Source organism: Thamnophis elegans, chromosome 8 (assembly GCF_009769535.1).
Source record: "Thamnophis elegans isolate rThaEle1 chromosome 8, rThaEle1.pri, whole genome shotgun sequence".
NCBI classification, from domain to species: Eukaryota; Metazoa; Chordata; class Lepidosauria; order Squamata; family Colubridae; genus Thamnophis; species Thamnophis elegans.
Window position 1 is genome coordinate 57295561 of NC_045548.1, and position 27599 is coordinate 57323159.

Below are 27599 nucleotides of genomic sequence, written 5' to 3' on the forward strand. Positions count from 1 at the left end.
GTTACAAATGGTGATCACATGACTTCAGGACATTGTGATCACCAACACTTTGAGAATGGCGATAAGTCCTCCTTATGAAACATCATTCATCCTTCAAATAGTCGCTGAACAAATGGTTAATTAAGATACCTGGATTGGAAAAATTAATATTTATAATAAAAATATTTGGAGGTTCAGTCATAAATTTGAAGAAAAAAACCTGAAATTGTAATGCATTAATTTAAAAGAAATATTTAAAAAATGATTTGAAAATGACTTTTTAAACAAATATATCTGTAAGATCCATGAATATAAATCTTACATAAATTTAAAAACTTCTTTTACGTTATGCTTCCCTTCGCTTCACAAATATGTCAGATGTGTCTTACTTAAAATCGTTAAACTTCACAAACATTCCTTATAGCTACATGTCAACATGTGTATAAATATATGATTATAAATATAACATGTTAGGCAGTAGAATCCTTTGAGCATCATACCAAAATCAGTTGGATTCCTTGACATTTCCTCCTGGACAGAAAAAAAAGAAAGAAATATTAAAAAAAAGTTGCCCCTCTGTTTTATATGCAAGTTTTACCACTCATAGTCACAGTGGAATTAGGCAGCTTATACATTAATAACAAATCTAAACTTGGTACATTATGAATTATGAAATGCAGTTCACATAGTTGAGCAATTCAGTATGTGAAGAATGAAATACGAGCCCTGTTCACTAAACCAGACTGCCTCAATCTTTTATCCTAGAGGAATCTTTATAGTATTTTAAGCTTCAAGGAACCCTACATAAAAATTACAAAAAGATGAAAAGTTCATAATACAATTCACTTCTAACCCACACAATTTATAATGTTTACAACAACAGCAAAAGTAGGCAGAGTCTGATATACAACGTGTCAAATTCTCCAATATTCAAGGACCTACCATTGTGTGATGCGTAATGTTAAAAATGTTTCTCTTTTTGTTTTCAAACATAACCTTCATGCTTCTTTTAATTTTTTGCTTTTTTTTTTTTTTTTTTTTTACAATAAATGCTTTGGGCATGTTAGGCTAATGTACTTATTTGAATAGTGGAACGATCTACCCGCAGAGATCCGGACCCTTACCACTCTCCTGGCCTTCCGTAAAGCCGTCAGACCTGGCTGTTCCAGCAGGCCTGGGGCTGTTGATTGATATCCAGCCCCGCTTAGATGGAATGGATGATGTGGAATTTAATATTGTATTTCCTATCTTTAAATTTTAAATGTTTTTGTCTTGTTGTGAGCCGCCCAGAGTCCCAATGGGAGTGGGCGCATACAATTTATTAAACTTGGAAACTTGGAATAGATTCCTTAGTAATATGTAATGTAACCGAACAGTAGTCTAGTCCAATTATTCCAGTAGTGAATAATTAAAGAATAATTCAATTTTCCATCATAGATTATAGTCATAGTTTTTAAAATATTCTATAATATGATCGACTTTTAGTGGGAGTGAACCATAGTTTACTGTGTGGTGTGTCAATTAGATAAAATGGTATTTTCCATAAACACTTTGGGTCCGTATCAGAGCATGAACAGTTTGAACTGGGTAGTAATAAAAGAGAATATTTGTAGGCAGGGGTGTGTTGCTACTGGCATTACTGTCGGTTCGACGTGCAAAAAATTTACACCTAAAAAGGCCTGTGCGTGTGCAGAATGTTAGAAAAGGGGAAAATTACATTTCTGCAATGGAGATTGTTCTGCTCATGCACAGAACCAAAATCAAGATGGCGCCAATGACAATAGAACTGTTCATGTGTGTGGGCGGCCGAGTTACTACCTTCTCGGGCCGAACCGTTCGAACCAGTAGGAATCCACCTCTGTTTGTAGGTCGGGATTGATATGAAGGATCCTTGGTACTCACTCTGGGTTGTTTTCTTGGCAGATGTTTCATTACCCAAACAAGGTAACATCATCAGTGCTAGTCATCAACATCACTAGCACTGATGAGGTTACCTAGTTGGAGTAATTAAATATCTGCAAGTAAACACCCAACTCAGAGATCACCAAAGACCCCTCGAGTTGAATTGGGACTTATCCTCTGGTTTACAGGCAACATGATGGATTTAGAACTGCCTCATTTTAAAGCTGCGGCAGAAGGAATTGGAACACAAATAGCCAATCATGAGAATTAAAGGTACCTAATCCTGAATCCAAACCACAATTGGGCATTGTATGTGTCTTTTATAAAAAAAAAATAGACCAATGCTTTTAATGAACCCTCTCAAGTCTCATGTAGTGGCAAAAATGAAGAAAGAAGTAACATTCAATAAAGAGTCTTCAATACTAGTTCACGATAAAGCTGATTCTTGGAAACATTAATAAGGATTCCCAGGGGCTTTTTTTTTAAAACAGTGTCTTAAGGCAGACTCTCTTTGAAATTCATTAGCTCAGAATTTGGGTACCATCACTGCAACTCGTTTGTTGCAATGTGCTCTACATGGGGCTGATCTCAAAGTCCAATGGGAAGTTATAGCTGGTAGAAATGCCTGGTGCAAGAACCTTCTTAGTAAGCCCATGTGTCACCATTAGCTGCACTGTTTTCCAGTTGGCTTCCAGCTGTAATTCAAGGTGCTGGTCATTACCTAGAAAGCAGTTCATGGCAGAGGACCTGTTTATTTGAGGAACTGTCCATCTCCCCTTGTTTCTGGTACATTCTGGCAGATTGGCACGCTCCAGATCCCTTCCATTAAACATTGCCATTTTACAGGACTGGAGAAGCATATGCCTTTCTGCTGTGCACCTATTTCTGGAACATAATTCCCCTGGATATCAGATTTCCCCAAACTGGCCAGCTTTTTGTAAGGAAAAAGCTTTAAGTTCTATGATGATACCATAACTTCACAGACATTACTCATAAGAGTGACCCGACAAATGCGCGCATGACAAAAGTGCGCCCACAAAACCGCGGAATGAAAACCATGGAACTAAAACCATGACATCATCAACACGCCGACAACAGCGCACTGACAGAAGCACGATTTAAGTTAAGGTAAGGGTTAGGGTTAGGGTTAGGGTTAGGATCAGGGTCAGGGTAAGGGTTAGGGTTAGGTTTAGAGTGCACTTCTGTCGGCACGCTGTTGTCGGCGCGCTTCAGCGCTCATTCGTCGGCACGGTTTAGAACTCTCGGTTTTATCACTGTGGTTTCGTCGGGCGCACTTTTGTTGGGCGCACTTTTGTCGGGCGCACTTTTGTCGGTGAACCACTCATAAGTACATGACTGTACTAATGTGAGAAAAGAGGATGTTATCTTGCAATAGGGAGAGATGATACACTGGAGAGAATGCAAGTGTATTTACAGTAGGGAAACCCTGATAATTTAGTAGGAAACTATGGGGGAAATAAGATTATTGAGTCAATCACCAGTTAAGGGAATTAATTGATACTCTATCGTGTGTTTGGCTACCAAATAGAACTAACAGAATGAAGTTCTCTTGTTTGAAATACTAAAGTACCCTGATGGTTTTTAGGATCACCAGATCATTATGGAGTAAGTGCCACTGGACATAAATACAGTGTATATATAAGCTCTAAAAAGTTCTAAAAAAACTATATTCATGTATGCACTGTCAAATAAAAATAGAGCAGTTGAATTAATTATAGACAAACTTTCAAATTAAGTACATTTCTGTTACACGTCAAAACCTCATATATTTTTTTCTGATATCACTTCATTTTAAAATTTTCCAGATAAAGGCTCATATTCATATAATCCAGGTAATTTAAAAGCATGCTACTTATCGCTTGTGATTTTTTTCCTAATGCTATTGATGTGCTTCTGCTATTAGTTGTGGTCCAGTTCAGTTGCTTATTCGTTCTTTGGATTCTTATTCTGTTTTTAAAATTAGACTTTATCCTTGCATTATTTCTAATTGTACAGTTCTGGCTAGTGATATAAACAGTTTGCTAAAAAAATAGAACAGCTTCCTAACTATTCATTCACTGTGTTTCAATATAAAGTAATACAATATTAATATCTTGATAGTACTTTATGACAATTTGTGTTAAATTTAAAAATTATAACTAATATACTAACTACTTACTTATAATTCCTTATTGATATGACACTATACAGGAATATTATGGAGCAATAATGTTTCCTTTATAGTATCAATAGTATCAATCATAAATTATATGTGTACACTTATACATAAATAATTCTCTTCCAGCTATGTTTTTTAAACCCAGTAAATAACTAATCTTATTTGTAATAATCGTAGCTCTATAGTATTATTTTTTATAACTGTTGGAAGACCATTTGTTTTGAATCAGAAATTTGATTAGAAATGGATTAACTTGAACTTCTGAGAAATATTGTATTTAAATGAAACCAGCATAGAATTGGATATAATTTCCTAAATCAATTCAGCAAATAAATATCTCAATTTTCTGTTTTACATTAAAACCTCAAATTAAATCAACCTTCCTTTAAGACCCTAAATGGCTTTGGACCTGGTTTTCTGAGGACCACCTCCTCTTTCAAGTCCTTGGTCATCCGATTAAATTTCATGTCCTTGCTTTAGCAGAAAGGCAACATTCATGCAAGCATAGTGTGTAAGATTGTGTATTAATCTTGAGAAGGTAGTAGGGCAGGGGTGTCAAACTCAAGGCCCGGGGGCCAGATTTGGCCCATGGGATGCTTAGATCTGGCTATCAGGGCTGCCCTGGAAACAGCAAAGGACCAGCCCATGGTGCCTCTTCCAGTGAAAATGGAACTCGGGAGGCTGCCTCCGGCCCTCCCAAGTTCCATTTTCACTGGTAGAAGGTAGCAGAAAGCCATTGCAAGAGAAAACAGAGCTTGGGAGCCCATTTTGCTGGCAGAGTGGTTGGCGCCCCTGACATGATGATGTCAAACTGGCCACGTCCACCTGGACCCCAAGGTCAAACAGAATCCTGATGCGGCCCTCAATGAAATCAACGTTGACACTCTATACTAGGGCATAGCATATAGTGGACAAAAGGTTCAGTAGGATAAGCATTGATGGGAAGTGAGTGACCCTACCTGGATCGGGAGGCCCTTAGAACAGTCACTCACTCCCTTGTGACCTCAAGACTGGACTACTGTAATGCGCTGTATATGGGGCTGCCCTTGAAGAGTATTCTGAGACTTCAGCTTGTCCAGAATGCAGCTGCGCGAGCGATTGTGGGTGCACCTCGGTACACCCACGTCACACCTAATCCTCCGCGAGCTGCACTGGCTGCCTGTTGGTCTCCAGACTCACTTCAAGGTGCAGTCGTTACTTTTAAAAGCCCTACATGTATTGGATCTGGGTACTTGAGAGACCGCCTCTTGCCAATTACCTCCCTACGACCATTAGATCCCACAGATTAGGCCTCCTCCAAATCCATCTGCTAGCCAGTGTCGACTAGCAACTCCCCGTGGGAGGGCCTTCTCTGTGGCCTGCTCCGGTCCTCTGGAACGATCTCCCCGTGGAGATCCGGACCCTCACCACCTTCCGGCGTTCCGCAAAGCCACTAAGACCTGGCTCTTCCGGCAGGCCTGGGGCTGATGAGTTCCCAGCCCCACTTGAATTATTGCGACTGTTGTTGTGTTTTAATTTGCTTGTCTTTTGTTTTCCCTGTGTGTACTCCCCTTCCCCTCTGTTTGTTAGCCGCCCTGAGTCCCCTCGGGAATAGGGCGGCATACAAATTAAATAAACATAAACAACATAAACATAAACATGTTAGAAAAGGCAAAAGGGGAATGTGTGTTTACCTGAGGAGCAGGGGTGGGATGCAAAACTTTTAGCAACAGGTTCTCTGCCGGGTTGCTGGGGTGGGTGTGGCCATGGTGGCTGTGGCCTACTCAGCCTCCTGAACCACAGCAGAGGCGGAGTTTCCACCCTCCTCAGGCTCTGGAGGCTTTCCTTGAGCCTCCAGAGGGCGAAAACGGCCTCCCTTGCTCTGGAGGCTGAAAACTGGCCTGTTTCTGGACTTCTGGAACTTCTGGGAGGACCGTTTTCCTGCTCCGGCCTTATATTTACCTGGCATCCAAAATGGGCCCTGTGGAGACTCTTGGGAGGGGAGGAGCGGGCAGGGCCAGCCAGTCCTTGCAACTATTGGTTTGGTGAACCAGATATAAAATTAGCATCCTGTTCACCCGAACTGGCCTGAACCAGCTGAATCCCACCCTTGCTGAAGAGGAGCTGTAAAACTGGTCGTTTAGTTTTTAATCTGGAAAAAAAACCCCAATATTTTGAAAGAATCATGAGACAAGCCAGAGACTTGATCAGGAACCTCCTGAGATTGAGAGTAGGAGTCAGAAACAAGAAAAGCACAAAATATGGGAACAGGAAGGCAAATGCAGAAGTTGATTCCAGCAAATGAAAGTTGGTTCATGCAGAGTTTAAATCTTCACCCACCCAACAGCACACACTGTTGAAGCTTTCTTGCTCAGTATTGGCAATGATAAGATGCTTTTTTCTACTTATTAATTTTAATAATAAAGATTACCATTGAAGTTCTTTCTCTTCTGATTTTTAGTGTGTTGTTTCACAACCCAAAAGAATCAGCACATAATTTCTGAGAAAGCACGAAGGAACAATTTGAAGAATAAAATATTGCCTTCTCTATAATTTCTGTTGCTCATATATAACTCTTTCACTATAGAGTTAGAAAGGACCTTGGAGATCTTCTAGTCCAACCCCCTATCTCCCATTCATGAAGAGATCCATTAACCATTCCAGACAAAGGGCTATCAAATCTCTTCTTAAAAACCTTGCCAAGAAGTTTGTAGGAACTAGTTCAAGGAGAAAAAAACTGTAAATGCTAGTTTAAGAAAGAAATACAATTAGTGTTAATCATAATTGTCAAAGGAGAGATCGATTGACTGTGATAAAAGATAACAAAGAAAATTTGCATAATAAATAAAAGGAGGAAAATAAATGTATTTGAGTTACTCCTATTTCCTCAATTATGACTGAGCATACATGATCTTGTATTATAAAATATGTTTTAGTCATTAACTATATATATTTTTAAAAGTGTTTCCATATCAGTATTTTTGCAATCCTAAATGAGGATTATGTTTTTCTGCTTCTGAGCAGCAAAGCTCTTTTAACTGTTGATAAATCAATTATATTTGATTCATTGGAAATATTAGGACGTCTCTTGTGTACAAGCAGATAAAATGGTAAGCCAGAACCTAATATATTTTTTCCTTATGTGTCTGGCGTTTTAGATGTAGCAATTGACGTAGATGTTTTTTATTAACTTCTTTCAATACATCTGCTACCAAGTGTAATTCTTGAAATAGCATTTTTCTCTGTCTACTCACAAAATGAATGTATGCAAAATTAACTAGTTCTACTAACGTTACTAGTAAGTTTAATAAACATGTCACTTCTTTACTGTAATAGCTATGATCATCTTAATTATTCTTTTTCTTTTTTTTTGCAGGATCCAAAAGAATAAGTGATAGTGAAATCTCGGACTATGATTGTGATGATGGAATAGGAGTAGTGTCAGGTAAAACATTTATAGACATATTGTTAAAATTCTTAAATATTATTTTTCATGATGAATGCAAACTCTTCTTTCTTCCACAATCGTGTCTGAATGAAAAGTTACCATGCTTATTTCTGCAATGTTTTAAAATAATTTGGTTGCTAATGAAAGAGTTCATATTGGTTATCTTATTTATCTGGAAGGATTTGTTTTCTAAAACATAAGACATGCAACTACATTAGAAAGCAATTCGGCCAGTGGTGTGAGTTTCCCTATCTTTAGGAAGGGTAGGTGGGCAAGGAGTGGGACCAGGGTTAAGCTCCCTCTTTAGGTCACTGAGTGTGTGACCCGACAAATGCACACATGACAAAAGTGTGTGATGAAACCGCGGTGAGAAAACTGTGACGTCATAAACTCGCCCACAACAACGTGCCGACAAAACCGCGCCCACAAAAGCGCGATTTAAGTTAAGGTAAGGGTTAGGTTCAGGGTTAGGTTCAGGGTTAGGTTCAGGGTTAGGGTTAGGGTTAGGTTTAGGGTTAGGTTTAGGGTTAGGTTTAGGGTTAGGCTTAGGATTAGGTTCAGGGTTTGGTTTAGGGTTAGGTTTAGGGTTAGGTTTAGGGTTAGGCTTAGGTTCAGGGTTAGGTTTAGGGTTAGGGTTAGGGTTATTAGGTTGTTATTAGTTCTTTATTGAAGATGCGCTTTTGTTGGCACGCTGTTGTCAGCGCGCTTCTGTGCTCATTCGTTGGCGCGATTTCGACCTTGCGGTTTTCTTGCCGCAGTTTTAGTGGTGCGCTTTTGTCGAGCGCGCATTTGTCGGTGAACCCACTGAGTGCTTGGGCAGGTATAGTTGATAGGGGAATTGAATCCTCTAGATATTGAGATAGATTCTTAGGGTTTCTGGGGTACGGGGAGATCAGTGCAAGTTTGAATATGTATTCCCTGGCCTTGGAGATGGGAATAATGGGTGAAGAATTGAGGGTAAAGAAGAATTGAGAAGAACATACCTGCTACAATGGGCAGAGAAAGGCTGGCAGATATTGGGGTATGGCTAGGGTGACCAGACGTCCCGCATTTGGCGGGACAGCCACGCCTTTTCATAATTTTTCCCGTTTCCCGGGACGTTCTCAAAAGATCCCGCTTTAATTTTGATGCCTTCTCGCTCGCTCCCCGCCCATCTGCTGCCGCTTGCATGGGCAGGGTACTGTAGCGAGTGAGCGAGCGGATGGGCGGGGAGCGAGTGAGCCGCTCATTCGTTCCCCCGCCCATCTGCTGCCGCTCGCATGGGCTGGGTGTAGTGAGTGAGCGAGCGGATGGGCAGGGAGTGAGTGAGCCGCTCATTCGTTCCCCCGCCCATCTGCTGCCGCTCGCATGGGCTGGGTGTAGCGAGTGAGCGAGCGGAGGGCGGGGAGCGAGTGAGCCACTCATTTGTTCCCCCGCCCATCCGCTCCGCTTGCATGGTCTGGGTACTGTAGCGAGTGAGCGAGCGGATGGGCGGGGAGCGAGTGAGCTGCTCATTCGTTTCCCCGCCCATCCACTGCCGCTCGCATGGCCGGGGTGAAACAAGTGATCGGGCAGATGGGCGGGGGAGCGGCTCGCCTTTCCAGCCGCACTTCCACCCGGACAAGCCATGGGAAAGCCTCCGCCTCTCCGAAAAGAGCCACCTGTGTGTGTGGCCCTCGGCGGAGTCTGGAAGCGGAGCCTTTCCCCAAAGAATCCCTCGTGCACTTCAGGGGCCGGCGGGTGAGGCGAGCGCAGCGGCCGGAGACTCCCCCGCGGGACCACTGTTCCCAAGGCAAGAAAACACCGCGCAGCACTTTTCAATTCCCATGCAGTCGCAGTGATTTGTTGTGATGAGCATGGGGTGACTGGATTGACGGTAAGCCCCCGCTACCACCGGACTAACTGCTGCTGCTTCCTCCTCCTCTAACAGCACCCCCGGATTTTCTGCCTGTTGCTGCAGCTGAGGTGAAGCTGCCAAAGCTCCCGCCGTGCTTTTGAGGAGACTTGAGGCCACGGGAGCCAGTAGGAAGGCGGCGGAGGGGCGGGAGCAGGAAAAAAGGCCTGATGGCTCCTCAAAAGCACAGCAGCGGAGGAGGGGGCAGGGCAGGGGTAACGCGGTGCCCAGCTCAGGTGCTCCGAGCAGAGGGGGAGGAAGCACCGCTGCTGCCATGGGCGGGAGCTTTGGCGGCTTCACCTCAGCGCCAGCAGCAAAAATTTTAATCAAGAACACACAGCCCTGCCCCGCCCGCCAATGGTGTCCCACTTTACCAATTTTAAAATCTGGTCACTTTAGGTCTGGCTGCATTTAGGGACATTTGGTTCACTGTTTGAAAACAATCCCATTGTTTAGCCATCAATCTCCACCATTCATTCCTGGTCATCAGAGCCTTAGTGCCTTGGTTTCTGGCTGCTCTGACTGCTAATTAAAACTAACTTCCTTACATACTATCTTTCTTACTAATTTTTATAAGGTAACTGCTAGATAAGTAGTATTCTAATAGTGAGAAATGGCTGTCCTATTTTTCTTCTTTGTAACATATGTTACATTGATTTCCAAATGTGGGAGAACAGATAGAAATACAATCAGAGATCTTTAATTAAAATACTTAAAATCATTTTGGATAAAGAATTTTCTCAGTATTAATTGGTAAATATTAATCAGCTACAGACATATCTATAGGGCTGATGTAAGAATACTTGGTTTATCATGCAAAGGAAGCTGCTTAGATGTACTTGGATCCCAATTGATTTGGTCCCGTTGAGATGCTGGAGCATAGCCTTGTGGAGTGATCTGGCTTGAGTTTGAGTTTGTAACACCTGATGACATGAGCAGGGGCCTTCAGACTATGAACATGGCCATTTGTTTATTAGACCCAGTTTCCTCTTGGATTGTTAAAGCTGCCTGGGAGATGACCAGTATTGGGTCCATATGATGGTGTCACTGTTTTTGACAGAGTGGTTCTTTGACCTTTAAAGGAGATAATAGTGCATCCCTTCCTAACCAAACATATATATATATATATATATATATATATAGATAGATAGATAGATAGATAGATAGATAGATAGGTCTCTAGTTGTTCAGCTTTTCTCCCGCGTAGAATTGGAGATGTCTTGGTGACGTTTCGACAAAGTCTCATTCGTCATCTTCAGGCTGCTTCAGGTTACTTCAGGCTTGGTGTTTCCAGGAGGTGTTTCCACTCCTGGAAACACCAAGCCTGAAGTAACCTGAAGCAGCCTGAAGATGACGAATGAGACTTCGTCGAAACGTCACCAAGACATCTCCAATTCTACGCGGGAGAAAACCCGAACAACTAGAGACCTACATACCAACACCCGCGAAAACCTCAGAAAACATATATATATATATATATATATATATATATATATATATATATATATATATATATATATATATATATATATATACTTTAAAGTCACAACCCCTGGTATGCCCAAGTATGGGAGGAAGGTCACACTTCCACTCTCTGTCATTAGGCTCGTCACAAGAGACCATCCAGACAGAAACCCAATATTTTTTACTGTTGCCTTTTTTGTTACATTTGTTATATTTGTTATATCAGCATAAATATAACATATATATATGTTGTTGGATTCAATGATTGTGGAATATTTCCTTCCAGGCTTTAATCTTCCTTATTGGCAGCAGGTAATTGTAAAGGTATTGAGCAATAGCTCCAGAGATCCTCCAGGAAATTGATTATATGGACCTGTTTTAGCCACATTTCAAGCCCAGATACAAAACAGAAACAGCTCATGGGTACAGTCTTTCAATATTCTACCAGGGGTAGATTCCTGCTAGCATTACTACCGGTTTGGTCCATGTGCCCATTTGCACCTTAAAAGGTTTGCGCATGCGCACATTAGAAAAGGGGGGGAAAGTACATTTTTCCAATGAAGATTGTTCTGCTCATGTGCAGAACAGAAAATCAAGATGGCGCCACCGAGCATAGAACCGGTTTGGTTGCGGGTCCAGCCGAATTAGTACCTATTTGGCCGAACTGGGCCGAACCAGTAGGAACTGGTTATTCTACCTGTCTGGCTACAAAATGGTTTTTAAAGGCCTTGCATGGTAGCCCATAAACAAAAGTATTGTAAACAAATCCAAAGACCCATTAGCCCGAAAGACAAAAAACAATCAGAATAATTCAGCATACAGTGAAAAGACAGCTGATGGCCCTGGTCACTCATCCTCATAACTAATTTCTTAATGCCTTCTGAAATCTGTCAGGGCAACCAATTAAGTAATATATTTCACTTTGCAAGAGTTGTGGATAGCTTGATCTTATCAAACAGATATGCAAGGCAGTGAGTGAGAACATTACGGTGAATAACAGAATGCAGTAGCGCTCAGTCATTTGATATTGGATATAATCCATAATCATAAAGCAAAACACAAAGGGCACATTTTTATTCCAGAAACTTTATATTCATTTAAATCTCAGAAAATGCAGGTTTGAGTGAGATTGAAAATCATTATTTGCCTTTTCCACTGAAACAATTGAGGAGGAACAATAAAGTGTAGAAACAATTTAAAGTTATTGGCTTATGCTGAAGAGATCATATATGCATGAATGCATGTTAAGAAAACTTCTGGTACTGGCTATTGGAAAAAAAGTCTTACGCTTTTCAGAAATAATTTTGCAACTTTTTACCTTAATCATAACAAGAATCTTGCTTATTTATGGACTGGAGGAAAAGAAGGAAAAACATTTCCGTAAACTTGGCTGGAAATGATTCAAGAGAAGTATACTTTAAGGCTAGAAAATAGGTCTATTGCTAATGATCTACCTCCTTGTCATTTATTTTAGCAATTGTTTGTTGGCATTAATCAGTATAAGTAATGGTCTTAATTCATACATTAGAAGCTTTTTTTTCTTTGCCTGATATTACAGAAACCCCTCCCAATTGCTGTTCTTTTTTGGGTATCTTTGAAATATTTCAGTTTTTTCTAAATACACTTTCTTCGGTTGTGTCAGAATTTTATTCCATATCTTTGCTTGCTTTAGGAATAGACTACTTTCTAAAAACTAATTTAAAATTAACCTTTAAAAAAAAACAACCTCATGATTTGAACCTTTTAATAAAATCTAAATGGGTAGGATTTTTTTCTTTCCTGCTCGTTTATCTCTTCCTTCTTTAATGCCTCCTTCCATAATCCTTCTGCATTGTTGCTTCTGTTGGGATGAGATTTAGGTGTGTGTGTGGGCATAGGTATGACTGTAGATGCACTGCATATATGTTATTCGTTTTTTTTATAGGAAAGTAATTTGTATTTAAAGGAGATAATTTTTGTTCTAGGCCAGTGATGGCTAACCTTTTTGTTGTGGCATGCCAAAAGCATGGGGAGTGTGAGATACCCCTAATGCAATCCCCTCCCTGTGCATGCACACACTACTCCCCGCGCAGGGGCGCAGGCCTCACTGAAGCCTCTGGACTTCCGGGAGGTGCGTTGGGGCATTTTTCGCCTTACCCAGGCTTCAGGAAAGTTTCCTGAAGCCTGGGGAGGGTGAAAAATGGCCCAGCACGCAAACTTCCTGAAATTCCGTTTTGCGCATTGGGCGATTTTTCACCCTCTGGAGGCTTCAGGAGGCTTCCATGAAGCCTCAGGGGACTGAAAAATAGCCAAAAATCAAGCCCAAAAATCAAGCTTGCCATTGCGCACACGTGTGCTGGAGATGACAGGGCAACGCCTCGCATGCCCTCAGAAATGGGTCCACATGCCACCTGTGGCATGGGTCTAGGCAGAGGGAAACCAACAAATTTTCTCAAATGGGGTACTTTTAAAATAATTGAGCCCAAAATTTCTATTGGTAAGCAAGACAGTTGTTAATTGAGTTTTCCCCATTTTACAACTTTTCTTGCCACAGTTATTGTGAATCACTGCAGTCATTAATTTAGTAACACGGTTGCTAAGTGAATCTGGCTTTCCTGTTGACTTGTTGAGTAGAATAGAATAGCAGAGTTGGAAGGGACCTTGGAGGTCTCCTAGTCCAATCCCCTGATTAGGCAGGAAACCCACTTCAGACAAATGGCTATCCAACATCTTCTTAAAAACTTCCAGTGTTGGAGCATTTACAATTTCTGGAGGCAAGTTGTTCCAGGAAATTTCTCCTTAGTTCTAAATTGCTTCTCTCCTTGATTAGTTTCTACCCATTGCTTTTTGTTCTACCATCAGATGCTTTGGAGAATAATTTGATTCCCTCTTCTTTGTGGCAACCCCGAGATACCAGAACATTGCTATCATGTCACCCTTTCTTTTCATAAGACTAGATATATCCAGTTCCAGCAACCATTCTTTATAAGTTTTATCCTTGAATCCCCTAATCATCTTTGTTGTTCTTCTCTGCACTCTTTCTAGAGTCTCAACATCTTTTTTACGTCTTGGTGACCAAAACTGAATGCAGTATTCCAAGTGTGGCCTTACCAAGGTATTATAAAGTGGTACTAACACTTCACGTGATCTTGATTCTATCCCTTATGTAGCCTAGAATTGTGTTGGCTTTTTTGGCAGCTGCAGCACACTCTGGCTCATATTTAAGTTGATTGTCTATTAGGACTCCAAAATCCCTCTCACAGTTACCACTATTGAGCAATGTACCACATATACTGTACCTGTGCATTTTGTTTTTCTTGCCTAAATGTAGCTTATCAGGAAGTTGCAAAATGTGATCTCTACAATCCCTGGGACACTGCAGCTGTCATAAATACATGCCAGTTGCCAAGCATCTGAAATTTGATCATAAGATTATTGTTCTGGACCCCTCTCTGTCCGGTGATCAACGCCGACACAGGCTTAGTAGTTTGCCACTCTTTATTTACAGCAATTACAATCCTGTTGGCTGAAAGCCCATCATGACTCACTGGCAAGACTTGGCAGCAACCCAGACTCCCACAGACAAGAGATACAATACAAACAAGAGCTTCTCCAGCTTGTTATGAACAGTTGTGTCCTGCAAAAAGGCTCCTCCTAAAGTCTCTTCTTATATACTCTCTTGGGAGGAGCCAAGCCACAACAACCTGGGCTTGATTATCTCTTATGAGTCTGTCTCCGTAACTGCTGCCTCCGTTTCTCCGCCCTTCGTTGCCGGGCGTCAGGGACAAACTCTCTTTGATCTTCACCACTGCTCCAGTGCCTGACGTCAAGGACAAACTCCCTTTGATCTTCCCACTGCTCCATGCCTCAGGCGTCTCCTGGTGGCCAACCAGCCTCCCTGGTCCCTGCTCGGAGTCTGAACCCTGCCCAGGGTCCTCCACATCCTTCATAGCCGACTCATAGGGTTCCTCGCTATCGGAGTCCATTGGCAGCTCCAACAGCTCCTGCTGGGCCACAACAGATTATACTGATGCCACAAGGGTCATAAATGTGAAAAACGGTCATAAGTCACTTTATTGAGTGCCATTGTAACTTTAGTCACTAAATGAATGATTGTAAGTCGAGGACTACCTGTAATTAATTTTAAACACTAGTATGTCAGGTGTGCCATGTTCCCTGAGCAAGCAAACAGGAATTTGATGGGAAGTTTGAGGACATGGAAGAAGCAAAAGAGAGGGGGAAAGCCAAACAGGGTTAGAAACTGCTGTTTGCTTCCTGCTATTGATTGTTTCTTGGATGCTTCTTATCAGTGGTGGGTTGCAGTAGGTACACCCCGGTACAGGTGTACCAGAGCCTGCCCGGAGCACCGGATACCATTCCGGTTTGGTACTCTGAAGGATCCACCCGCTCCTTACCGGTCTTTTAAGTCTTCAGCGCTTCTGTGCACACGCATGGTGTGTACAGTGCCTGTGCGATGCTCCACTGAGCAGCTGGAGCATCACGGAGCCTCCCAGAGGCGGTAAGACGAATGCGCTCGCTCCGCTCATCCATATGGATGGCGCCAGGCTCACCACTGCTTCTTATTGATTCCAAACAGAATGTGCATTTCATGTGATTAGAGCATAGCTTCCTACTGAACTAGTGAAACCATCTTTAAGGACATAAAGGGAAAACTGGTGTAGAAATACCATAAAGCTTGAAATTAGTTATAACTTCAGTCAGCTGGCAAGTGAATTAATTTTTTTTTTTTAGCAATTTCTTACCATTTTGGGGGGAAGGAAAAAAACCAGCATTTGAACAACAGCCTATTTATTTCTTTTGGTGTCGTTTTTCTTTTGATGGTATTTTGCTTTTAGTTCACAATAGGTGGTTGTGATTGCAATTATGATTTTCAAATATTATGCAAAGTTACACATTTTTTTAAAAATTTCATTAGGTAAGAACTAAATCTTATATGAAAGAAGTAGGAAGGAAAAGAATATGAGTATAATCTGAAAATATGAAAAGTTTTTGTGATTGTATTATGTATAGAGATAACAAGAATTGTTTGAAAAATTGCAGGGAACAAGAAACAAACTTTGATTGGATTGTTGAAAAAAATGATATATGCTTCTTCCTAGGCAAAACAGATGGACTGTTGGATTAAGAGTAGAAAAAAATATTAAAACCCCATAAACAAAACTACACGTAGTAATACAATATATTGAAATCTTTTGCATAAATTTAATAATTTTACAGTGATGAGATTGAGCTTGTATTATTTCATAAAAACCCTACGGTAGTTAACAGGGATGGCATGAAATTTGAGAAATAAAGTTTAAATGGTAGATGATTATTTTCTTTGTTTTCTATCCTGCTGTCACTATAGAGGGGTTTTTCTTCTCATTTGTTCAGCATCCATGTTTTCAGTTAAGAACCTTGAACTCAAGCTATATTCATCCTGTTCTTACATTCCTAATGGATATATTCACTTGATTATATTTACTATATCTTTTCTGTTTTTGCTGCTCCCTTCCTCCCACAGATGTAAATAAGCCATTGTCTCAAAAGAAAAAATGCACAATTTTATATTTTAGTAAAACTGCCCTAGCAATAACTAGAGTTATGCAGAGATGGTTTCTGCTGGTTCGGCCTGGATTGGGTGTAGTGGCAGCAGCGAGACGCTCTGCCCACCTGCCCGGATGCTTCTGCGCATGCGCAGAAGTGTTGCGTATGTGCAGAAGCATCATGCGCACACGGGTGCATGCATGAGCAAACTGGTAGTAAAAACAATGGAAACCCACTATTGGAGCTATGGATTGATATGGGCTATATTTGCTTTTTGCTTTTGCAAAAGTTGTAGCACCTTTTTGGTATTAATATTGCTGGCAATAACATGTATGGTCCTTATTCCACCTTCAGGTGAAACACAGTGATAAGGACTTGATAGTTGCTTTCCCTAATGGCAACTGCAGCTTAAATGGTTGGACAAGACAATGCCTATTTTGTTTGTATTTACATAATCATAGTTATACAGTCTTACTAAAACTTCTGAGAAGCAAATATAATAAACTTTATTATCAGTTCTGATTGATTCATAAGAATAATGGTTTCTTTATAAGGATCAGGCAGTTCAAGAATTCACTGTTATAGTATTTCTGGCAGATAGCCATCCAGCCTCTGTTTAAACACTTCATTGCTTCAAGAGCAATTCCTTTCTTACTAATATTTCCTTACTACCTTATTAACACTTGTGAGTACAATCAGCTGCTGGATAAGTAGCATTATAGTAGTGATAAACGGCTGTCTTATTTCCCCCCCCCTCTTATTTTAATTTGCATTTTCAAAAGTAAAAAGTGGGAGGAACTGCATATGTACTTTTAAACAAATTTTAAATACATTTATTTCTAAATATGGAAGATTAGAGAGAGAGGCACTTAGAGCTTTTCTTTAATTAAAATATTTTAAAACCATTGAGAATAAAGAGTTTTTTTCAGTATTAATTGGTAGGTATTAACTTTGTAATTTATTTGCTGTAAATAACCACCTAATTTGTGTTCTATTTTTATGTGAAACTATCTCATTATGTTTTCAAGAACATTGCCAGGCTACTATTATTTCTTAGTGAGAAAAATATATATTCCACTTGTTAAATATTTTCTGGTGTAAACTACATTTACTCCCATAAATCTTGGACAGGACAGCACTATAGTGATTAGTGTTTTTAAGCAAAACAGTTACTGTATCTTCCCAATGCTAAAATAGACCTTTCTTTTCGTAAATAAAATTTCCACTTATAGGGCAAATTATTGAAAACAATGACATAATGAAATGTACCATTGTACCATCGTACAATGTTTTCGGTACAACTATACCAAAGTCCTGCTTTAGGCATAAAACTAGCCCAGCTAGAAAGGCTTGCCATGCTCTGCTCAGCTCACCAAGTTGTTATGGGGGGGGGGGGGGAATAAGAGCAGGAAGCAATATTAACTATGTTCACTGCAGAGGTGGGTTCCTACCAGTTCGCACCTATTTGGTAGAACTGGTTCGTCAAATCTACCGAACCAGTTGGAAGAGGTTCCACCAGTGGACCCGGAAAGCAGGCCACACCTACAGAAAAGGTTCCAAATTTTTTTGAAATCCACCACTGGTGGGTGTGTAATGTCCCACAGTTATCTACACATTAATAATGATCTAGTAATATTTCCTTATACATTTTAGGGACCTTTCCTTACATAATTGGTGTTTTCTTTCATACTTTTGGATTTCTAATTTCTGTTTCCATTAGTTGGCAGTTGCTAAAACCAATCCCACGTGAAAAAGTATTCAAAGCCTTCTTGATTTTAATTGTCAATTTATTTATTCCTGCACATTGTAATATTTATTCATTTACATATCTCTGTTTTTCCACTGTTGTGCAAACACAATTCCAGCAGCTGCTAACATGTGTTAAAATTAAATATATATTACACTCCCTTTCAAATAGCCAACAAAATATTTCTGGTTTTAATTCCATATCTTCCTTTACGATTGCTTCTAACCACTAACTTCTGAATAGCTACTTGGACCGACCTAAGTACTAATTCATAATTTCATATCCGGTCACATGGGTGGCAAGCCACTCCCACAAAGGAGGCCACACCCACAGAGTAGGTTCCAACAATTTTTGAAACCCACCACTGGTTCACTGCCTTGACTTATTTATAAAACAATAAAGTCAGGATAAAAATAAAATAAATAAACTGCATGCTTTGTGATCTGCTTGAAATACCTCGTACTGAAGGGTACTTCCAGGCCATAGTAATTAAGTGTTTCTCAACATCAACAGCCTTAAGATATTTCTGCTCTTCATGTAGGCTGGGGAATTCTGGGAGATGAAGTCTACACATCTTAAAGTTGCTGAGGTTGAGAAACACTGATTTAGGCACACACAATATTTGCAGTTTCTCTTTAGGTTACAAATGGCAGTTCTGGTTCCTAAGCTTGAGAATCCATGTCCCATTCCATAGATCAAACAATTCTTCTTTGCTTAATGCCATATGGTGACAATGCATGTTTTTCATGGAGACTGCATGATTATACTACCTTAATTATTTCTTCCTCTTACTGCAGTTTGAATTTTGAAATTGAATGACTGAAATTTAGGGAAAAAAGAAATAGAACCAGATATAATAGCAGTGCTATTAGGGTGAGACATTTTAAAAGTATCTGCATACATTCATTGATGCATTTTATTTGTAATTGAGTCTTCAAACAGATGTCATTAACTTGCACCATAACAAGCTATGGCAAATTATTTTTCCTTTACCATACGCTTTTAAAAATATTGTAATGAATTATTTCTCATTCAGATATTATTTTGCAGTGCAAATTATACTTCTTTTAGCTGTAAGACTATACACTAAATGCAAATGCAGTCCTCCTCCCGTTTCATTTCCTTCTTCCTCCATGCCTCGTTTTTTTCAAGATTAAATGCTAAATTCCAAAATTTCCCTCAAAATTGATTTTCCAGGTTTGAATCTCATGGCAGGAAAAGAGACTTTGGAGAAGCAACAAGGACCAGAGGAGATTGTCTTTTGCCATTTTTCTGTTGCAAGTTACCCCCAATCTAGCTGCAACATCTGATTGTCAGGGTTGATTTGGCTGATTTGGCTGACTTTTAGGCAGGTATCACCTTTTGCCCTTGCTACTCCATATTTGTCCCTCTCAAAGCTGTTCCTACCTGGCACATGCCAGATAAAAGTAGTGTACCAAATTTTTGGTCAATGGTATAGTTCAAAGTCCAAGAATCTGGGCCATCTTCTACACATTGTATATGTTGTGACTACCCTGCAAATAATCGTGATGGTTCTTTTGTTTTAGATTTATTAAGTTACATTCTTTCCAGTTTCAGCTTCTCTTATACCTTGTGTCATGATTTTTGATGTCCTCCCTTGTGTTTTTATATTCTTGCTTGTAATAAAATCAGCAGTTTATATAGGCTCGTTGACAAACTCCCCCAGCTTCCAGGTTTTTAATTAAGATACGGTAGGCTCCGTTAAAGAACTTCCCCTGGGAAGCAATGAAAAGGCATAATGAACACATTATATATAAGTAGCTTGTTCTGAATTAGCACTTTGTAGATGAGGGGTAGCTTTATCTAAAATATCATTCCATTTTATATACCATTCATTTCATTAACCTTTATGTTTTTAACTTGTTCAATAATGGTTTTCTCCCTCATGTAATTGAATAGTTTTTGTTCAATTTTGTTGCTTACAACTGTGTACCTATGGAGAAATTTGATCAATAAGAATAAATAGAGCATTATCTTTTTTTGACACATCCCTAAGGAAGGCTTATACTAGCAGTTAGCCTTTTCTCCCCACCCCCCACCCCAAAGCTGTATCATCTTTAGAAATTACAGTGAAAATTCTGTAATGGCAGGAAATATTCTGTGACATTGCATCAAGTAAACTAAGGAAATCAGTTTTTATTAAAGAGTTTAAAGTTGTTTGGGGCCAAGACTACACAAAAATACTTGCTGTAGGATCTATGAATAAGTGTGTCAATTTCGAACTGAATCTGGCAGCATCCATTTTTCTGTTCCTCAGTTGCCACACAGAGGAGGGAAGGGAGAAAAGAGGTTGGAATGCCTTACTAGACACAACAAAGAGCTTTCTCATGAGAACCAAGGTCATCTCTACTGGCAACCAATAAGGTTGGAGAAGGAGTGCCTGAAGAGTCCGCCAATTAATCCAATTGGCCAATATGACCTGTGACACTTGGGGATGGGGTTATTTCCTAGTTTAATTATACTGTAACCATGGGAAAAAATAGATTTGGTTTTTCTTTGAAGCTGTGCCGATATGATGTACTCATTAAGGAAGACTTTTGAGAAGGAGCCATGTTTCAGATTTCTGATTGCTTGGGTTCATTAGTCGGAGCCTCGACACTTAGTAGGAAGAGGGCCCAAGCAAAAGAATACCTGAAAAATAAGTAGATATGATTCAGATTTCAGAAAATCTCAAAAAGATTGTTCCCCACAAAAAGAATAAGAGATAAAAATTATCCATTCTGTTCAGTGTTAATAAATATTACATAATTCCTTTTGGGATAAAAATAGTTTTGTATGCACAGCTGTCTATGATGTCGCCAAGCATTAGATACTGTATTGTGTGTGTCTCTGCTTTCTATACCTATTTAGGAAACAAAACATTAACAGAAACCTATTTCAGTTTTGGGGTTTCCAAAATTATTAGCTGACTGTTGTTGGAAATGAATGGCTTAATAATATGGGCTTTTTGGCCCTATTTGACAAAGGCTAACTTTTGTGAATTTATGTGATTTGATGTGAGCAATTTGAAAAATTTTCTACTGTCTATGCTACTAAAAAAAAACAACAGTCAATAAAGCCTGTATATTTCTTTCAGCTCTATTTTTTTTATTTTGGTAGATTACAGACATAATGGAAGAGATCTTCAAAGTTCAACATTATCAGTGCCAGAACAAGTGATGTCATCCAATCATTGCTCTCGATCAGGCTCTCCTCAGCGTGGTGACAGTATAGGAAGAACTAGATCATGGTCTCCCAGTGTTCCTCCATTACAACGGTAATTTGTAGTTGAAACTTGTAGGGAAAGGCTGGGGTTCAATATAAAATACACCGATAAAACATGACTTTATAAAACTTTTTTAAAAATGAAAGGGAGAAAATCTTAAACTAATTATTTACTTAAAACAAATACTTTGTTTATAATGATCTGTTTTATTAGCTTATTCATATTTGTCTATGTTTAGTTTATTTGTTTAGTCATTTATTCAATTTCTATAGTCATCCAGTTCAACCAAGTGACTCTGGGCCACTTATTATTCTAAAATTATAAAACAACTGTAAGGCAAAAAACATTAAAACAGTACAAGTGTTTATAAATGATGTATAATAATATATAACATTTGTTAATTATTCATTGATGAATTTATATAATATAAAGAAATTAGATAATGAATATTTACATACACAAAGATTATGTTATAACATCGAATGATTAAAATACTTTTTATATTAGTATCATTTATCACCATTCAGATAAATTTTATGTCAAGTATCTGATAAATCTCCCATTTGAGTGTAGTATGATATTCTACTTTTTAAAATTCTGTTTAATACGGAAAGCTGTAAGTATGCAAGAAAATTTTCTGCACCCAGACAAGAAACACTGAGGTGAGAAAAGTATACAATGGTCTTGTTAGAACTGTGGTACTGATAGAAAATTACCATTATTTTAAATAATCATTTTTTATTCTGCTTACCATTTTTTCTTGGGAGATTTTAATATGAGAATTTCATGCTGGAATATCAGTGATTCCATATTCTAGTGGCAGTTTCTACATTGTACTCTTGTTCTGAGATATATTCTGCCTGTTTAAAATTGCAGATATTGGTTATAGTAAAATATTTCCAGTAAATAAATACGAAAGCCAGAAAATATTTTTATTGAGGTCCTCATATATTTTAATCTATATATATTATAGATAATATTTTTCTCTTGATAACGAAATAGTCAGACTCACATTAATAATTAGTCAGTGGTGTGGTAATATTTTAATGAGACTTGTTAAGTTTATACACATGTATGCACAACATGAAATGTATAAAATTTAGTAAGAGTACACAACAGCCATGTTAACATCTGAAAATATTATCTCAAGAAAATGATTAGACTACTTATTCATGTACCATTTATATTCATTATTTTATTCAAGGTTGATCAATAACAGCAAGGTTAAAATCCACACAAAAGTGCTATATAATTGGAAACTTGTGTCTGTATAATTGAAATATGTGTCATCAAAGAAACCCTGTCTCTTTCAGTTTTTGGCAGGTAGATGAAAACCCCAAAATTTAGTATTTTCATATCTTCCAAACAACAGTAGATGGGCTTTTCTAACTAGGTAGTGTGTGGAATTAACTTACAAAAAATATTCAGTGAAGCTATAATTGATATAGATATCAATTCTGATGTAATTTTTTTCAACATAGTTGTGTCCTGGATACATATATGGAACAACACAAGAAATATCAAACTACTGAAGAAAACAAATGCATGGGTATATGTGTGTGTGTGTGTGTGTGTGTGCGCGCGTGCGCGCGTGCGCTGCTGTTGTCAAAGACACCACTCTGTTCAGAAAGGTCTGGCCAAGGCTGTTTGACACCCCTGAACTTGATTAATTTTATTAAAGGTCCTATAACTTTTGTTCCTCTACCCTAATGTTTTGTTACAGGGTATTTATCTTTCCTCCAATGGCCCATTAAGGGACAATTAACACATATTTATTGCAAGTTTTCCAATTGACAAAAAAGTTAAAAATATAAATTGTACTAGTCAGAAAAGGTCCTACCATTGTCTTGATTTTTTAATATCATAAAATTAATATACGCCTCCTATAACATCTGTGAAAAAATATTCCCGCCTATAGTGAGTGGAAGTTTCAATTGTTTATGAAAATTACGTACTTCTTATAAAAGTTTAAAAGTTCCTTTTAAATGTCAATTGCCAAATTTTCTAAAGGAGTGTTCATCATGCCAAAAGTTAAACATTGTTTTTAAAAAGACATGGAGGAAAATACTTAAATTATTTTTTATAATATTTAATATATCAGCATATATAGCTGCGGTTCGCAGTGGTTAAGAGTGTAGTATTGCAGGCTGCTTCTGCTGACTGTCTGCAATTTGGCATTTCAAATCTCACCAGGCTCAAAGTTGACACAGCCTGTCATCCTTCCATGGTCAGTAAAATAAAGACCCAGATTGTTGGAGAAAATAATGTGAATTACCAATAAAATTCATCAAGATACCTATTTACCATAATTAGAATTTGTTTCAATCAGTACTTGTTATTTTGCATGAATAATTTTAAATTACATACTTACTCTGTAGTGGGTAGATTGTTTGGAATTTCATTTTATTTCCAAATAAGATTGGTCAGTTAATGGCCATTCGAATTGTATATAACAGCACAACAATTTTAGGATATGGCAAAAGCAAATCTAAATATTCAGGAAACAACTTTCCCACCTATTGGAGGCATTAGAATCTGGCTTAATTTTTCCAAATTTCTCTCATCAATTAAGAAGCTACCGACTTCCCGTTTTACAATTATCTGATTGTAAAGATTTATAGGATGCTAAAGCATTTTCCAAAATGCTGCATCAAATGCCAGAATTTAAATAACCAGCATATGTATTAATGATCAGAAAAAACTGTTATGGAGAAAAATATGACAGTCTGCATTTATTTACTAAACATCATTTTAGAGATTAGCAAAGGGATTTGCTCATTTTCCCCACTATAACATTGACGGTTTTGTTTCTTCAAGGAATGTGGAACATGGGTCTCGAGGGACCCGATCTACTCCTGCACATTACAATACCATGAATCGAATGGATAGACATCGAATAATGGATGACCACAACTGTCCAGACAGAGAGAGGTAGATATTCTGAAGTAACAGAATAAACAATGGAAACTGAGTTTACAGGCAGAGCCATTTCAGCTCTCTGGTTTACAAAATTAGGGTAGAAAAAAATGGATTGTTCCTGTTTTTGAAATTATTATTTTGTTACAGGCATTGTGTTGTATATTATGTATTTATAGTATACATTTTTCCTGTCAGAAAAATAGAAGGCAGCAAATACCTTTTAACTTAAAGAAGTTAGAGTTTTATTCTATGAGGCTTTTATTTTATTTTGACTATTAATTTCATTTTGAATAATAATTCATTTAAGGTAAATAATAATTAGTCAGTTAAGGCCTTTAGAAATAGGAATATACAATAATTTACCAATATAATAATTTAATATTTATATATCAAATAATTGGAAAGCTTCCTGGTGCATTCTATACTTGATTTTATCATCAATTGCCTATACATAAATATATTTTAAACAATATATACTTATCTTTTAGGTAGCATTTATATCTGGAGAGAAAACACATGTAGTACAGCTGTTGATCTCTGAAGTATGTTCATCACATAGATTGGGCTTAGTGCAAAAGGGTCTTTTGAGAATCTCTATTTAATATAATATTTCTTCTCTTATAAATACATATAAATGTATTTATTTTAATTATTTTTCCATGGTTTGGTCTGTATATTTGAACTAGAAATGGGACCAGAATCAATCTTGCTAATTTTTCCTTCCATGCCTCTGCCAAAATGTGCATTCCTTACAGCTGAAAAGCATTGCTTGCTTTTGTGGTTTGGATGGGGGAGGGAAGGAAATCATATCCCTTTAATCAGAATCAGGTGAATTTCCTATTTGTGCTCCTTCATGATTCTTGAGATATCAATGCTCTGCCAGTACCTCAGCCAAGTCCTGTGTTCTTAAGTAAGGCGCAGTATCTAGAATGTTGGTTTAAGATCTACTGCTGCTTCTTTTGTGCATGACTTGCCAACTCACTGGATAAGTTGATCCAGATCTTTGAATTAACATGTTAAGGTGCCAGTAGATTCCAACATTTTAGTAATGCATGAAAACATCTTTCTAGGCCTTTCTAGGATGCTAATGATTTTTCTGCTTTTGTTTTAATGCTGGTAATCAAGAGTGGATTAAAAAAAAAAAGAACCTGGCTAGATGAAACCAATGTCTTCACGTGTTCTAGTATGCTATTTTATATAGTGGCCTACCAGAGGCATTCTGGAAACTCATAACCATAGACAGAAAAGCAATGGCTTTGTTCTACTGTTGGTCAATAGCATCTTATAGATTGTGGTTTGTGAATGGTAGTAATTGCGTAAGCTAGCAGCCATAGGTAGGTAACCCAGGCTTTTGTTAATTTGTCTTTCTTTATAAAACTTACAAAATATGGCTCTCAGAAGGCATGCATTGCAAAAGACAGTGAATTTCATGATTTACAAGTTTTGTATAAAGTATTTTTTGGTTGGTCAGTCCTGAATGATTGCTGGATTAGTTTCCATGCATGAGTATGTGTTCTAACTAGGCACTCACTCTGGTTCATGTTTGGTCCACACCATACATTATATTCTATATCTCTGTTGTCATGCTTCTCTTTTCATGCTTCTCCTTATCAAATCTTCAGCTTCACAATATTTTCAAATATTTCAAATGAATTGTCTTAATGATTCCATTCTAAAAATTTGATCTTTTTGTAACTATCACACATTGCTTAACATTTTCATTGAACTAGCCATAATAAGTCCATAAGATCCATTTTTTTTAAAACCAGGCATTGCCAGCTCAGATTTTTATATTTCAATGTCTTCACTTTGTACTTTATTACTTTATTTGTGATTTTAATAGCACTTTGGAGCTATTATTTTACTTTCTTGAACAATTGTTAAAATTACTAATTGTCATTAGCAATTATGGGCACTTAGCTGCTTATCCCTGACTACAGATTGTTATTTAAGAAGTAGCACAAATCCTAACTACAGTCCTGTCCCAGTCCTGTACTTTGCACATCTTTCCAATATAAAAAATGTTACTTATTCCTTCTCTTAGTTTCCCATTCTTAAACTAAATGCTAATCTCTGAGACCAGGTTCCTTCTCTCCAGAGGTATGGAGGTATGAAAAGCAATTTTTCCCAAGCATGAATTCATAGCTTTCTTTAGCAAGATTTAGTAAGCTAAACAAGCACTAATACAAGAATTTCAGCAAGTGGACTACATTTCAATTTAAAACCAATGTAGCTAATTAGGAATAGAGATTTTGAGTGTTTTTGCCCCTGTCATATGATATACTGGAAGGAAGGGAAGTGCTTTTTCCTGAGCTGTGGTGGGGCCGTGGTTAGAATGCAGTTTTGCTAATTCTGCTGACTGCCAGCAGTTCAATTCTCACCAGGCTCAAGGTTGAATCAGCCTTCCATCCTTCTGAGGTGGGTAAAATGAGGACCCAGATTGTTGGGGGCAATATGCTGACTCGGTAAAACCACTTAGAGAGGACTGTAAAGCAATGTGAGGTGGTGTATAAGTCTAAGTGCTATGGTAGTGGACCTGCCTCGGGTTGTCTATATAATGGTGAACTGAATTTTTGTCAATGTGAGAAGCAATTATTATATGGAAAAATATTATTTCATTGGAATATAATTTATTATATCTGGGACTTTGACTTAGTATTTTAGACGAATATGATAAGACTGTTTAATGATAAATCCCCTTTATTTTAGGCTATGTTAGAAAACAAGGATTTTTTTGAATTTCAAAAAGGGAAAGATACTTTTCAGAACTGATATGTGCTATTGTTCTAGAGATTTTTAAAATCTATAGTGCAAAAACTTCAAATACTCCTTTGAAGTCATCGCTTTCACATTGGATGCTGTTAAGTAGGAATAACTTTAATTGATAAATTCAGGCTTGTACAAGCTTTCTTTCAATTGTTTTTGAAAGAATATACACAATACTGAGTTGCAGTCTCTATCTTAGGAAGGTTTTGACAGAATTCTGTCAAAATTGTGTCAGAATTATTTTCTATGAAACTGTGCAAATATTGAAGTAACTGTTCTTAGTCCAGTAAATTATAATAAGATGTTTATTTGTTGCATGTTATTCTTTGCTATTTTTGCTCCTAGATCTGGTCTGTGACAATGAACTCTTTTTAATGCAATAACTGCTGAACCAACATGGTTGCACTAAATGACATGTTCCAAGGATTTTTCCCCAGTTCCTTTCCACTTGTCCCCACAAATATATACCCATTTTCTTCTTTTCAATATGACACTAGATTTAAAAAAATAGATCTGGAATCTTATTGGGGCTAGTTTGAAATTAATAAAATTAAAAATAAAGACTATCAAGTACATACACTCACTTATTTC

The 27599-nt window shown here is 38.1% G+C and overlaps 1 protein-coding gene across 1 annotated transcript in view; it reads left to right on the top strand.

The window, feature by feature from the left end:
* Window positions 1-27599, top strand: part of RIMS2 (regulating synaptic membrane exocytosis 2) — a 301167-nt gene that overhangs the window by 152056 nt on the left and 121512 nt on the right. The window contains 4 exon segments of the mRNA XM_032222740.1: window positions 3708-3734; window positions 7416-7484; window positions 21218-21374; window positions 24141-24254. Coding sequence (XP_032078631.1) covers window positions 3708-3734; window positions 7416-7484; window positions 21218-21374; window positions 24141-24254 — 367 coding nt within the window.